Source organism: Phyllobates terribilis, unplaced genomic scaffold (genome assembly GCF_046119375.1).
Source record: "Phyllobates terribilis strain yellow unplaced genomic scaffold, ASM4611937v1 Scaffold_13__5_contigs__length_258822181, whole genome shotgun sequence".
NCBI lineage: Eukaryota > Metazoa > Chordata > Amphibia > Anura > Dendrobatidae > Phyllobates > Phyllobates terribilis.
The window spans coordinates 115,416,905-115,430,635 of NW_027362773.1; the positions used below are offsets into that span (position 1 = coordinate 115,416,905).

At 43.4% G+C, this 13,731-nt stretch overlaps 1 protein-coding gene across 1 annotated transcript; it reads right to left on the reverse strand.

Moving 5' to 3' along the window:
* Positions 1-488: 488 nt before the first annotated feature.
* Positions 489-11,524, reverse strand: WDR74 (WD repeat domain 74). The gene is made up of 11 exons (XM_073658483.1): positions 11,131-11,524; positions 10,912-11,018; positions 9,669-9,790; positions 9,331-9,394; positions 8,305-8,448; positions 6,936-7,037; positions 6,702-6,802; positions 6,017-6,072; positions 5,785-5,927; positions 2,491-2,547; positions 489-2,005 (listed from the first exon to the last, which is right to left on the reverse strand). The coding sequence occupies exons 1-11, from the start codon at positions 11,186-11,188 to the stop codon at positions 1,820-1,822; spliced, it is 1,140 nt and encodes a 379-aa protein (XP_073514584.1). The 5' UTR covers positions 11,189-11,524; the 3' UTR covers positions 489-1,819.
* Positions 11,525-13,731: the final 2,207 nt, after the last annotated feature.

Consider the following 13,731-nt stretch of genomic DNA (forward strand, 5'->3'; position numbering starts at 1 on the left):
CTTCAATTTATTTTTTACTTTGCATTTAACTTCGTTTAATTTTATATTTTCATAAATTAGGGCTTTCTTTTTGCTTAAACCATTATTTTTAATTATGGGGCATCTACTTTTTTTTTTTTCTACAAAGGAAACTGTTCACATAGTGTATAGAATGAGACAAGACTCCAGAAGCAAACTAGCAATATCGCAGCACTTGCAGGATGTGATTCTGCAGAATAGTCAGACACAGGAGGGACCCATTTACACTCTGCCTTTAGTACTTTAAAGACCCTATTCATGCAATAGGTCCCCCTGAGGAATCCATTAGGGAAGAAACATGACGGGAAAGTGCAGAGCCTCCACATTAGGGATAGTTGTGGACGGCCCTTGTCAGGGCGGGAGCTTTTGCGGTTTCAGTCTAGTAAAGTTGCTATAGGGACCTATAGGGCTAGACTGCACCCCTTTTTCCTGGATCACCTCTACCAGGATGACGTATACCTGCAGCAACGAACATCGAATAGGTGAGAACGTTCTTATCTCTCCTCCTGTACCAGTCGGTAACTCATTATTTTTAAAGATTATTGTAATTGTGTTTTTTTTGCTATGTATACACCTATTCAAATGTAAAGCACCATGTAATAATTGGTACTATAATAATAAATATTGGTACCTAACCTACTGTGTGTTCTGATATACACCAGGGACTATGTACTGGTTACAACTCTAGTAAAATCCCTGTCTGACGGTCCACCAATGTCCTTCTGGTGTCTCATTTGATCCACGACACAATACCTTGGATGATCTTGACCTAGACGTCCTCACTGTAGGGTGGTCTTGATCATTTCTTTTTTGTTGTACTTTGTTTCCCTTATATTACAATCATCCATCCATTAAAAAAAAGGTTACTTAGACCCTGGGTGGGGAATCCGTCCTCTTTTTAGGCAGCACTTCGACTCTCTTGAATATATTAAAAGTTAAGTTCTATTATACTCTCACAAATTGCTGTTCCCTATTGATACAGTGAGGTGTTTATGAATGTGAGTGGGTAATTTATTCCCAGTAATATTTGCTTTTTTTCCCTCATGTTCTAGTTATGCAAGAATCAGCACTACGACAACTTTGGACTGTGGTTTTGGCACACAAGCCTGCCATGTATTCTGCATGTTAATCTCTGGTCTTTCTGGTTCTTGTTGTACAGAGCGACAGTAAAAGTCTCACACAGACATCATTAGATTAACCCGAGCTACACGAGCAGATAACTGGTTATTATGGATTTATATAAAACATCAAAGTAGCGACCATATGACAACAGTTTGAGCTAGGTTGTTATCCCAGTCTTAAAAGCATCTCCATTACAGCAGACCTGTAAAGGGTTAATTCCAAATTATTACATTATCCCATATTTATAGTATAGGGTATGACTTACTGATTACTGAGAGTCCCCAACAATTCTGAGTACAGCCTGTGGAAGACAGGAATGGCGTTATCTACAGAGCCCCTTATTTACTGGAGTAAGGTGCCCACGCTCAACCTTCACTCCATTTATTGACTGACTGCCAGAAAAAGCCGATTGCTATACTCTGCTTTTTCTATCAGTTCCCTCAAGAATAAAACGTAGGGCTATACATGTGCATTTCTGCTCCATTCAGGATCTCCGGACGTCCGAGTGGTGTGAGCCCCAGAAATCAGACAGTTATCCCTTATCTTATGGATTTGGCATAACTTATTATTGCGGATTTATATATAAATAATTAGTATCGTGTCTAGAACAAGGGGCAAAGTCCTGTTGCGTTGGGCACCGCTTATCAGCGAAGTATAAAAAGACAAAGTCAAATAAAAATTAAACGGCCTTCTTCTTTCTCTTCTTCTTTGTGGTGTTTTCTGTTGATTCAGCCACACTTGGCTCCTGTGCATCTTTTCTCTTTTTGGAACTGGTTTTGTCCATGACCGTGTCCATGTTGTACCAGACCTCATCCTCTTCTTCCTCTTTTACATCTTCTGCTTCAGCTGGGGTCAATTCTTCATCCTGAAGAGAAGTGAAATTAATGTTACCAGGATATATTTCTAATACATATGTGTTTCAGCTGTAAATGCAAGTGCCTAGATTTGCTTATATCCTATAGGTACATTCCACAGGGATAGTAGAGATGTTAGTTATGTCTGGTTTTGTGCCGTTTTTTATTTTGAATGGACAAAAATGGATCTGTCGAATTACTGATGCAAATAGGAGAGTGACCCCACTGATTATTATTATGGGGGTCTGTATGGATTCTGTTGTGTCCTATTTTTAGAACACAGAAAGAAGATGCACTTTGTTCCATTCTAAAAACCAGACACATAACAGTACCCTGACAGACCCCATAACAACTAATGCAGTCCCTCTGTGTCCGTTGTGCAATAGATCCTAATTTGGACATTAATTTGATTACTCTGCTCCGAACGCCAGTGTGAACTGAGCCCAATCTCTATTGATCACGGTGTCCGTCAAATTGTGCAAACTGAAAAGCTTACCTCCCACTTGTCTCGTGACGTTAGCAGTAGGCAGTTCAGCCGTGACTTTAGATACACCTGAAGAAGGCAAACAGATGACTAAGTAATGCAAGGCTGCAAAATAAACTGCTGAGCAAACATCCAGGATGCAAACCCCCCCCCCCCCCCCCTCCTTATAACCAGTTCAACGGTCATGAAAATTTTATAGTGCGAATTGAAAGCCATTTAGGCTATGTGCCCACCATGCAGAAATGCTGCATATTTTTTCCGCTTCTCCCTGGCAGGAAAAACGCATGCAGATTGTACATGCGGAAGTGAAGCGTTCTTCACATGCATTTCCGCATGCTGGTTGACAAACGCCTTCCAAGCGATTTTAGCATCACTTGGAAAGTGCTTGACAACTTGGTCACACTATATAAATCCATGCAACCGGCATGGATTTATATAGTGTGACCAAGTATAAGTTAAAAAAAAAGAAAAAAAAAAAAAGAATGGTGAAAAAAAAAAAAAAATAAATAAAATAATACAGATTATACTTACCTTACGATGGCCCCCGGTCTCCTCCTCCGCTCCGTTCGGTCTCCTCGGTGTCTCGCGGTGGTGTGAAGGACCTGCGATGACGTCATTGATTCATGTGACAGGTCACGCAACTGCCGACGTCAGCGATCGCGTGACCTGTCACAAGACTCAATGACGTCATGTCAAGTCCTCACACCACCACAAGCCGCCCAACACATCGCTGAGGAGGCCGAGGGACATCGGAAGGCAAGTATAATCTTTATTTAATTTTAAATTCCTTTTTTTACAGGTTCTATAGTACCCAGGTCTGGATGAGAGTCTCCTCTCCTCCAGACCTGGGTTCCATCCGCACATTGAATCGCATAATATCCGCGTGTGCAAATGTAGTGATGTGGATATGAAACGTTTCAATGCAAGTCAATGGCGGCAATTACGCTGCGTGTCCGCAAAATTAATGGACATGCTGCGTATTTTTCCGCAATGATAATCCGCAGCGGAAATTTCCGCAGCACATGCGGATTATCATTGGGGACCATGGGGCATGTATTATCAAGCGTTTTCGCTGTGGAAATTCCACGGCAAAAACACATAGTGGGCACACAGCCTTATAAGTAGAAAAAAAAAACAGCTCTAAATATCGATCTATCCACATACACACACACCAAAAGTTTGGACACACCTTCTCATTTAAAGATTTTTCTGTATTTTCATGACTATGAAAATTGTACATTCACACTGAAGGCATCAAAACTATGAATTAACACATGTGGAATTATATACTTAACAAAAAAGTGTGAAACAACTGAAAATATGTCTTATATTCTAGGTTCTTCAAAGTAGCCACCTTTTGCTTTGATGACTGCTTTGCACACTCTTGGCATTCTCTTGATGAGCTTCAAGAGGTAGTCACCGGAAATGGTCTTCCAACAATCTTGAAGGAGTTCCCAGAGATGCTTAGCACTTGTTGGCCCTTTTGCCTTCACTCTGCGGTCCAGCTCACCCCAAACCATCTCGATTGGGTTCAGGTCTGGTGACTGTGGAGGCCAGGTCATCTGGCGTAGCACCCCATCACTCTCCTTCTTGGTCAAATAGCCCTTACACAGCCTGGAGGTGTTTGGGGTCATTGTCCTGTTGAAAAATAAATGATGGTCCAACTAAATGCAAACTGGATGGAATAGCATGCCGCTGCAAGATGCTGTGGTAGCCATGCTGGTTCAGTATGCCTTCAATTTTGAATAAATCCCCAGCAGTGTCACCAGCAAAGCACCCCCACACCATCACACCTCCTCCTCCATGCTTCACGATGGGAACCAGGCATGTAGAGTCCATCCGTTCACATTTTCTGCGTCGCACAAAGACATGGTGGTTGGAACCAAAGATCTCAAATTTGGACTCATCAGACCAAAGCACAGATTTCCACTGGTCTAATGTCCATTCCTTGTGTTCTTTAGCCCAAACAAGTCTCTTCTGCTTGTTGCCTGTCCTTAGCAGTGGTTTCCTAGCAGCTATTTTACCATGAAGGCCTGCTGCACAAAGTCTCCTCTTAACAGTTGTTGAAGAGATGTGTCTGCTGCTAGAACTCTGTGTGGCATTGACCTGGTCTCTAATCTGAGCTGCTGTTAACCTGCGATTTCTGAGGCTGGTGACTCTGATAAACTTATCCTCAGAAGCAGAGGTGACTCTTGGTCTTCCTTTCCTGGGGCGGTCCTCATGTGAGCCAGTTTCTTTGTAGCGCTTGATGGTTTTTGCAATTGCACTTGGGGACACTTTCAAAGTTTTCCCAATTTTTCGCACTGACTGACCTTCATTTCTTAAAGTAATGATGGCCACTCGTTTTTCTTTACTTAGAATTTGTATTATGGCAAGAAAAAAGCAGCTAACAGTCTATTCAGTAGGACTATCAGCTGTGTATCCACCAGACTTCTGCACAACACAACTGATGGTCCCAACCCCATTTATAAGGCAAGAACTCCCACTTATTAAACCTGACAGGGCACACCTGTGAAGTGAAAACCATTTCCGGTGACTACCTCTTGAAGCTCATCAAGAGAATGCCAAGAGTGTGCAAAGCAGTCATCAAAGCAAAAGGTGGCTACTTTGAAGAACCTAGAATATAAGACATATTTTCAGTTGTTTCACACTTTTTTGTTAAGTATATAATTCCATATGTGTTAATTCATAGTTTTGATGCCTTCAGTGTGAATGTACAATTTTCATAGTCATGAAAATACAGAAAAATCTTTAAAAGAGAAGGTGTGTCCAAACTTTTGGTTTGTACTGTATACATTTATTTTTTTTTGGAAAGGGCTACACTGCGTTCATTTTATTATAGAATACTTTTATCTTAGCGTCTGAATATACGCTGTGCACTGTATAATAGGAATCCATGTGAAATGTTCCACCATTGGGGTGGATATCATTAGTAGTAATTGGTTATTTCTGAGAACAGAAAAAACTACTGCAATATAAAAAAAAAAAAAAAAAAAAAAAGAATACAGATTAGAGGATTGTTGCTTCATATTAAAAAGGAACCAGTTTCTCTCATTTCTGTTCGGTTTCACCCATCTATAGACTGGAGTTGTAGTCATGAAACAAACCCCTTTAAAAAGAAACTCTATAGTAGGGGTTAAGTAAGTAATAACTACACAATCATATTGACTTGCTCGTACAGTTGTGTGTTCAACTAAGGATAATTATATTGAGAGTCCTATTGGGGAAAGGGACTTCTGGATACTGACAGCACTGCAGAATAGGCGGCTGATATACATTTAGCAGAAATAATACTGAACCACAAACCTTATGCAATAGCTTCTTGTCATTTAAGCTATGAAGTCTCATGAATCTGTCCAAACCGCAGGAAGCCACAACAGGCATAGACTTGTGACACTGGATGGATCGCACAGAGCCTGCATTTCCCTTAAGCGCACACAGCAGACGACCTGAAAATATAAAAGGATTAAAAATTAAGCAACAAATAAATAAAAACATACAAGATTCAATAGGTTACAATGACTGAAGTACAACTTGCCTTTCCTCAGATCAATCACACCCATGTGACCATGAGAGTTTCCAACCACTACAGACCTGTATCGGGAAGGAAATGGATACGGTTATTTTACTGTACACAAGTCCTACAATAGCGAGTAACCAAGGGAAATAAATCAAAAAGGTAATGAGCAAATGTACAAGAATTAATTAGGCAAATAATATTACAAGACAGCATTGCACTGAATCCAAACTGATGCTCGGCCCAACCGCAGGTCTACGGACCCAAACATACAGCTTCATATAGATATATAGCCAATATATAGGCCAGGAGTCCAGCGGTTGGTCTGGGTATTGTGGGTCTTGAAATACAGATGTCTGAATCTAGCCCATGTTAGCAAGGCTGTATTTCATGGTCCATATATGCACTGCAACGCACAAGAACGTACCGTGGGTCTCCCGACCCAAACTTACAGCCTAATAGGCATATACGTGGGTTTGGTTAGGGAGACCTGTGGTCAGTCTGTGCACTGTGGTCCATACACAGACTGAAATACAGCCATCTGAACCCGTCCGTGAAAACGTAGGTAGAAATCTGCTGGGTATCGCACCTGTGCAAACATACTCTCAGCAGTCAGATGTTACAGAGCGGTGGATATAAACCGGTTTTGTTACTGTACCACTGCTCTTTAGCCAAATGTGCACACGTTGTCTGACCACAAGATTACCTGCCATCTGGAGTGATACTCAAAGCAGTCAACGGATCTTCTCTAAAAAGAACCTCCAGAACAGGGCGTCTCTGTGTGGCGCTGGGATCATATATTCTAACCTGCCAAGAGTAAATTAAATCAGTTATCACTCCACACTTTAAAATTAAGAATTTTTAATTAATGCTAAAAAGCACATTTTACAGAATTTTGTACTAAGCCTATTCATAGAGACAGCAAAAACTTCACACTCACCTGATGATGACTTGTGCACGTCACTATTTTATCTGACTCTGGAATAAAATCCAGGTCACGAATCCAAATAGGCACCCGGAGATCTAACCAGTCATTCCTGACCTGAAGGAAGAGGCATGTTACATGATGCAATACTGAATTTAATATATGCAAAAAAAAAAGGAAGATCATGACAAACTATAAATCCTGGACACGATAAATGCAGAATGGTGCAGTAACTGCTAATCTCAGAGACTGCAGCAGAGGGATAATATAAACCATTACATTTTGTGAAGCCCAGTTATAGAATGATTTGGTGGAGAATTCCTTTTCTATCACCTACTTATCCTGGATCAAGCTTCTACAATGTTTAAGAGATGATTAAAAAGTACATTTAACAAAACAAAAAAAAGAAAAAAGGTAGATGCTAGCACTACAAACACTATGTAATACACTAGATAGATAGATAGATAGATACAAATGCTGCCTGGCAAGTCTACTATAATTTACACCAGAAAGTTAGTGCGAATCAATATGCATGACCCGCTCCATAGGCCACATCCCGCTGGACGGGAGCCCTAGTAACTGACCCCGACCTCCCATTATCCGAGGTTCTGTTGATTAGCCGGTCTGGCGCGATATCACATGGGCGTCAAGCTGCCGGATAATTAAAAGCCACAGATGCTGTCAGGTGAAATCGGTCCTCGGGGCTCCCGTCCAGCTACCACAGATTACTGACATGGCAGGTGAAGCAGGTCCTGCTCATTGATTCACATTGATTGTTGTAAATTAAAGCAGAAATCCAGACCAGGTGACGTAGATTTGCTCATAGCTGGCACAGATTTAATTTATTGGCGCGTGAATGGGTGCCACATTGTTAGGAATTGTGCATCTGTTTGTAGTTAAACTATCAGCTTTTTGTTCAAGCCTGGGAACATAATGTCCATTTGATAAATTTATCCTACTGTGTGGGAATATTAGCTACAAACCAACAGGGGAAGCAAGAAGATTTCAGACACTTAAATGGACGAGTCTGCAGCTGGTATTCATAGACAAGCATGCTGCCCAAAGCAGTTTCGGCAATTGACAATGTCCCTTAGGCTACGGCCCCACTATCAGTATTTGGTCAGTATTTTTTCTCAGGAGTGGGAGCCAAAACCAGGTGAGGAACAATCAGAGAAAAGGTATAACAGACAAGTGCACCAATTCTGCATTTATCACCCACTCCTGGTTTTGGCTCCCACTCCTGAGAAAAAATACTGATAGTGGGGCCATGGCCTTACTTTCCATCTCAGACTCTCGACTTAAGTGGTATTCCTATTTTTGAATGAAATACCCCTTTAATCCATTCATACTTTTAAAATATCCAAAAAAGTCCCTTACAACTTACATTTTTGGCTCTGAAGATTGGCTCTTCTGGTCTTTGCAGATCCCAGATTTTTAGGTCATTCTCTTTGCCTCCAGTTCCTACTTTGTGACGCTGAGTATCACACAGACGCATTTTCTCTACCGCAGCACCAACTTGCACTTCCAGCTGGAGAACATGTTTAAATGCACAAATATTATATAGATTATTCCATGTCAGCCTGCAATACTGTTATATCTGCTTTGTACATTAATTCCGGGGTCCCACTAGCATATGGCATCAGATGCGATATGCTAATGACACACTGCTCCTGCTCTGCTGCAAGAGGGAGCTGAATGTTCGTGCTCCGTTCCTCTCGCACGGAGAAGATCGCAGCACAGCTGCGGAGGGGACGGAGAAATCAATTTCTCCATCTCCTCTGCAGCTGACATCGGGTGATATCCGAGCGCAGTGCGATGTTTCACACACACCCATAGATTATATAGGTGCGTGCGATCCGAATGCAGCCAGCAATCTCAACATGCTGCAATCGGGGGGAGGGGGAAATCGCAATCTGATCGGCGCTGGAAAAAAAACACGCCACTGAGCACACACTCATGGGATTAAATTGGTCCGAATGCAATCTGATTTTTTTATTGGATTGCATTCGTCCGATTTAATGACAAGTCAGGGCGAGCCCTAATACAGCCAATCACCTGCAAAACAACCAATTTTGGCAACCTTGCTAGACTAGGAACCCTAATCCTATTCTGCCCTGATCACTTCTGCATAGAAAAACAAGTGGGGCCAGTGACGTGATCCCTTGTTTATCGATGTCTGCAGGGTCGCATGCACGATTGACAGGTATCAGTAGATGTGATGAGCTTCCCACGTGAAAGTGAGAAAAGCAGGACTAACTTCAATGTAACATTTTCTTTCAGATAGGGAACTTTATTTGCAGACAACACTGTTACACTGCACCAAAATATACAAAAATGCAATACTAACAAACCATATTATACAAGGAAAAGAACCCGGAAAATCAAGTACTTTATTAGAGGCTCAACTCACATTTTCATTTGATCCTTCTTTCCACACCTTTAGCAGTCCTGACTCCACACAGGTTACAAGAGCACTGAAAAAGAACAGAACGCAGTGTTTCACAGTACAAGCAAAGTGAATGAGATTTTTTTCTTTAAACATATAAGGTTTCCATAAGACCACAGGCATGAGTGATAACAGATGATCGGTGGGGTTGCTGGGTGTCGGACCACCACTGCTCTGATATTGATTAATGAGCAGAACGATTAAAACACATTCCCACTGCACTAACCATGTAAACCTTCCTGCATTACTACAAAAACCCTATTTCCTCACCTAATAAGTGACTATGTACAGAAGTTACTCACTTGTCCAGCACACCAAGACCCCGAAATACTCCCTCCCCTCCTCTGCATTCATGAAATTCAGTAAATTTTGATTTTTCAGTGTTGAAGACTCGTACAGTCCCATCTCGGCAGCCCAGCAGCACCTGAATAGATATGGACGTGAAACAAGCGTCAGTGCAAATATAAAAAGAGGAGAATGGATCATAGCAGCGCAGCTAAAACAGCTCCAAAAATGACCACTATCTTGCTGTGATAGACCAATTTGCCATTCATGAGTATTAGGCAGTGATGCATCCTCAGACTGTACTGCTGCATAACTAGATCATTCTGACAAACTGGTACCCCACTTTACTGATTATGTATTGCAGCCACAACAGAACACACACATTATCCCAGAAGCAACTAAAGTTACTCTACAGGCCAGGGACTGCCCTTGTGTACGTACGGTGCCAGAGCACGCCGCCAAGGACCGCCCTTGCGTACGTACGGCGCCAGAGCGCACCCCCAGAGGCCAAGGACCGCCTTTGCGTACGTAAGGCGCCAGAGCGCGCCCCCACAGGCCAAGGACCGCCCTTGCGTACGTAAGGCGCCAGAGCGCGCCCCCACAGGCCAAGGACCGCCCTTGCGTACGTAAGGCGCCAGAGCGCGCCCCCACAGGCCAAGGACCGCCCTTGCGTACGTAAGGCGCCAGAGCGCGCCCCCACAGGCCAAGGACCGCCCTTGCGTACGTAAGGCGCCAGAGCGCGCCCCCACAGGCCAAGGACCGCCCTTGCGTACGTAAGGCGCCAGAGCGCGTCCCCACAGGCCAAGGACCGCCCTTGCGTACGTAAGGCGCCAGAGCGCGTCCCCACAGGCCAAGGACCGCCCTTGCGTACGTAAGGCGCCAGAGCGCGCCCCCACAGGCCAAGGTCCGCCCTTGCGTACGTAAGGCGCCAGAGCGCGCCCCCACAGGCCAAGGACCGCCCTTGCGTACGTAAGGCGCCAGAGCGCGCCCCCACAGGCCAAGGTCCGCCCTTGCGTACGTAAGGCGCCAGAGCACGTCCCCACAGGCCAAGGTCCGCCCTTGCGTACGTAAGGCGCCAGAGCGCGCCCCCACAGGCCAAGGACCGCCCTTGCGTACGTAAGGCGCCAGAGCGCGCCCCCACAGGCCAAGGACCGCCCTTGCGTACGTAAGGCGCCAGAGCGCGCCCCCACAGGCCAAGGACCACCCTTGCATACGTACAGCGCCAGAGTGCGCCCCCACACAGAGCATAGCCCCTCTCACCTCACACTCCTGGGGGTCGCCATAGCACATGGCGCTGATCTCCTGACTGCGGTCCAGTGAGGAGACCTCCGTGTAGTTGGCCGCCTGCTTCTTCACCAGGTTGATGCCTGTGGGTGTGAACAGTAAAGCATGACCACAGAGGACGGGCACCTCTGCGGTGTCTGCCGCCCCTCACACACAGACATACGGGGGCTCACAGCACAACGCTCAACTCCTCACCCTTAAGGATCCCGGTTTCGGTACCAACCCACACGTGGTTCTGTGCAGGCGCCGCCATGTTTACTAATCAGGTAACGTCGACTTCCGCCTTGCGACTTCCTGTCGCGCCGAGGTGGCTGATGGGAAATGTAGTCTGCGCTGTCTGTAGATTTCATTGTTTACAATTCAGTGGCTGAAATCCGCATGAGTTTTATTTCGGTGCTGGGGTGTGATGGCCGGTTGTCCTTTCTGTAGTGCACATCCATTAATCCGCTGCCATTCTGGCTCTGATGAGGTTTCACGATTCAGTACAGGCAGTGTTCACACATAGAGGCAAGACGCATGCAGTTTTCTCCAAATTGAGGCCATAGGGACTGAGTCATTGCAATGCGCTTTTTTGTCCAGTTTTCTGCCTTTTATTTGCACCATATTCATTTTTTTTATATGCTCCTATTTTAAAGTCACTTTTTTATGTGTTCACCTGTTTTGTTTTTTTTACACCATTTTGGACAGGGGGGGGGGGGGGGGGTTAGGCTTTTCCATCTAATTCATCACTTGCAGCTTTTCAAAAAGTTGCAACATTTTTGCACAATGTACTCCAATCCCCCTCCATCCCCCCAGAGTCATTTTATGCACATGGTGGATTTTTTTGCTCAGTTTTTGCAAAACATCTGACTTTTTTTTTAAAGCTAAGGAGTTGCAAATAAAGTTCAAGACAGAAATAAAAAAACATTTTTGATTTTGCGCAAATTTTATGAACCGTGCACGCTATTTAGATGGATTTGACGCAGAAAAACAGCAACTAATACCACAAAACAAAAACATTACTTTAAAAAAAAAAAGGTAAATGATGAATGGGGATCATAACATGTGAAGTGCCTCATCTGTAAGGCCTCATTCACAGAAAAACGGACGGACAATTTGATCAGAGTTTGGTCCGTTTTTTTCATACATGGAGAAAAAAAAAAAAAAAAAGTTTTTCCACCTTCTCCAATATGACAGACTGTGAAAATCAGTCAGATGTCATCTTAGTGCTGTGAGGTTTCTTTCACGGACCCATTGACTTGCATTGCTGGTTTTTATCTGACACTTGTATCAATACCGGACGCGTCTCTCTGATTTTGCACGGACCACTCGGTCCACAGAATATCACAGACATGTGAATGGCCCCATAGAGTGTGCCTCAGTTTGTTCCATGCCTACAAAGAAAATGTTTCCAGCTTTGACAACCCCTATAATCAAAGATGTCTGGATATACCCCAAAGAACAATCTGCAGCACGGCACAATAATTACAACAACCAACAGGAGTTTCCCTTCAAGGCTACACAGGAGCAAAAAAGGCAAACACAGTCCTGGGATGTATGAAGAGAAGCATTCAGTCTAGATCACGTGATAAGCTGGAACAATGGACAGCGACAAATAGATGGTATTTAACAGAGAGAACTGCAAGATTCGACATCTGGGCAAGAAAAATGAAAATTACATCTACAGAATGGGAGGAATAGAACTAAGCAACAGCACGTGTGAAAAAGACTTGGGTATACTAATAGATCACTGAGTGAACATGAGTCGACAGTGTGATGCAGCAGCAAAAAAGGCAAACACGGTTCTGGGATGTATTAAGAGAAGCATAGAGTCTACAACCCCTGGCAAAAATTATGGAATCACCGGGCTCGGAGGATGTTCATTCAGTTGTTTAATGTTGTTGAAAAAAGCAGATCACAGACATGGCACAAAACTAAAGTCATTTCAAATGGCAACTTTAGGGCTTTAAGAAACACTAAAAGAAATCAAGATTAAAAATGTGGTACTCAGTAAGGGTAATTTTTTCAGACCAAGCAGAGGGAAAAAATTATGGAATCACTCAATTCTGAGGAAAAAATTATGGAATCATGAAAAACAAACACAAAAGAACACTCCAATACATCACTAGTATTTTGTTGCACCACCTCTGGCTTTAATAACAGCTTGCAGTCTCTGAGGCATGGACTTACTGAGTGACAAACAGTACTCTTCATCAATCTGGCTCCAACTTTCTCTGATTGCTGTTGCCAGATCAGCTTTGCAGGTTGGAGCCTTGTCATGGACCATTTTCTTCAACTTCCACCAAATATTTTCAGTTGGATTGAGATCTAGACTATTTGCAGGCCATGACATTGACCTTGTGTGTCTTCTTTCAAGGAATGTTTTCACAGTTTTTGCTCTATGGCAGGATGCATTATCATCTTGAAAAATGGTGTCATCATCCCCAAACATCCTTTCAATTGATGGGATAAGAAAACTGTCCAAAATATCAATGTAAACTTGGGCATTTATTGAAGATGTAATTACAGCCATCTCCCCAGTGCCTTTACCTGACATGCAGCCCCATATCATCAATGACTGTGGAAATTTGCATGTTCTCTTCATGCAGTCATCTTTATAAATCTTATTGGAACGGCACCAAACAAAAGTTCCAGCATCATTATCTTGCCCAATGCAGATTCGCAATTCATCACTGAATATGACTTTCATCCAGTCATCCACAGTCCACGATTGCTTTTCCTTAGCCCATTGTAACCTTGTTTTTTTCTGTTTAGGTGTTAATGATGGCTTATGTTTAGCTTTCTGTATGTAAATCC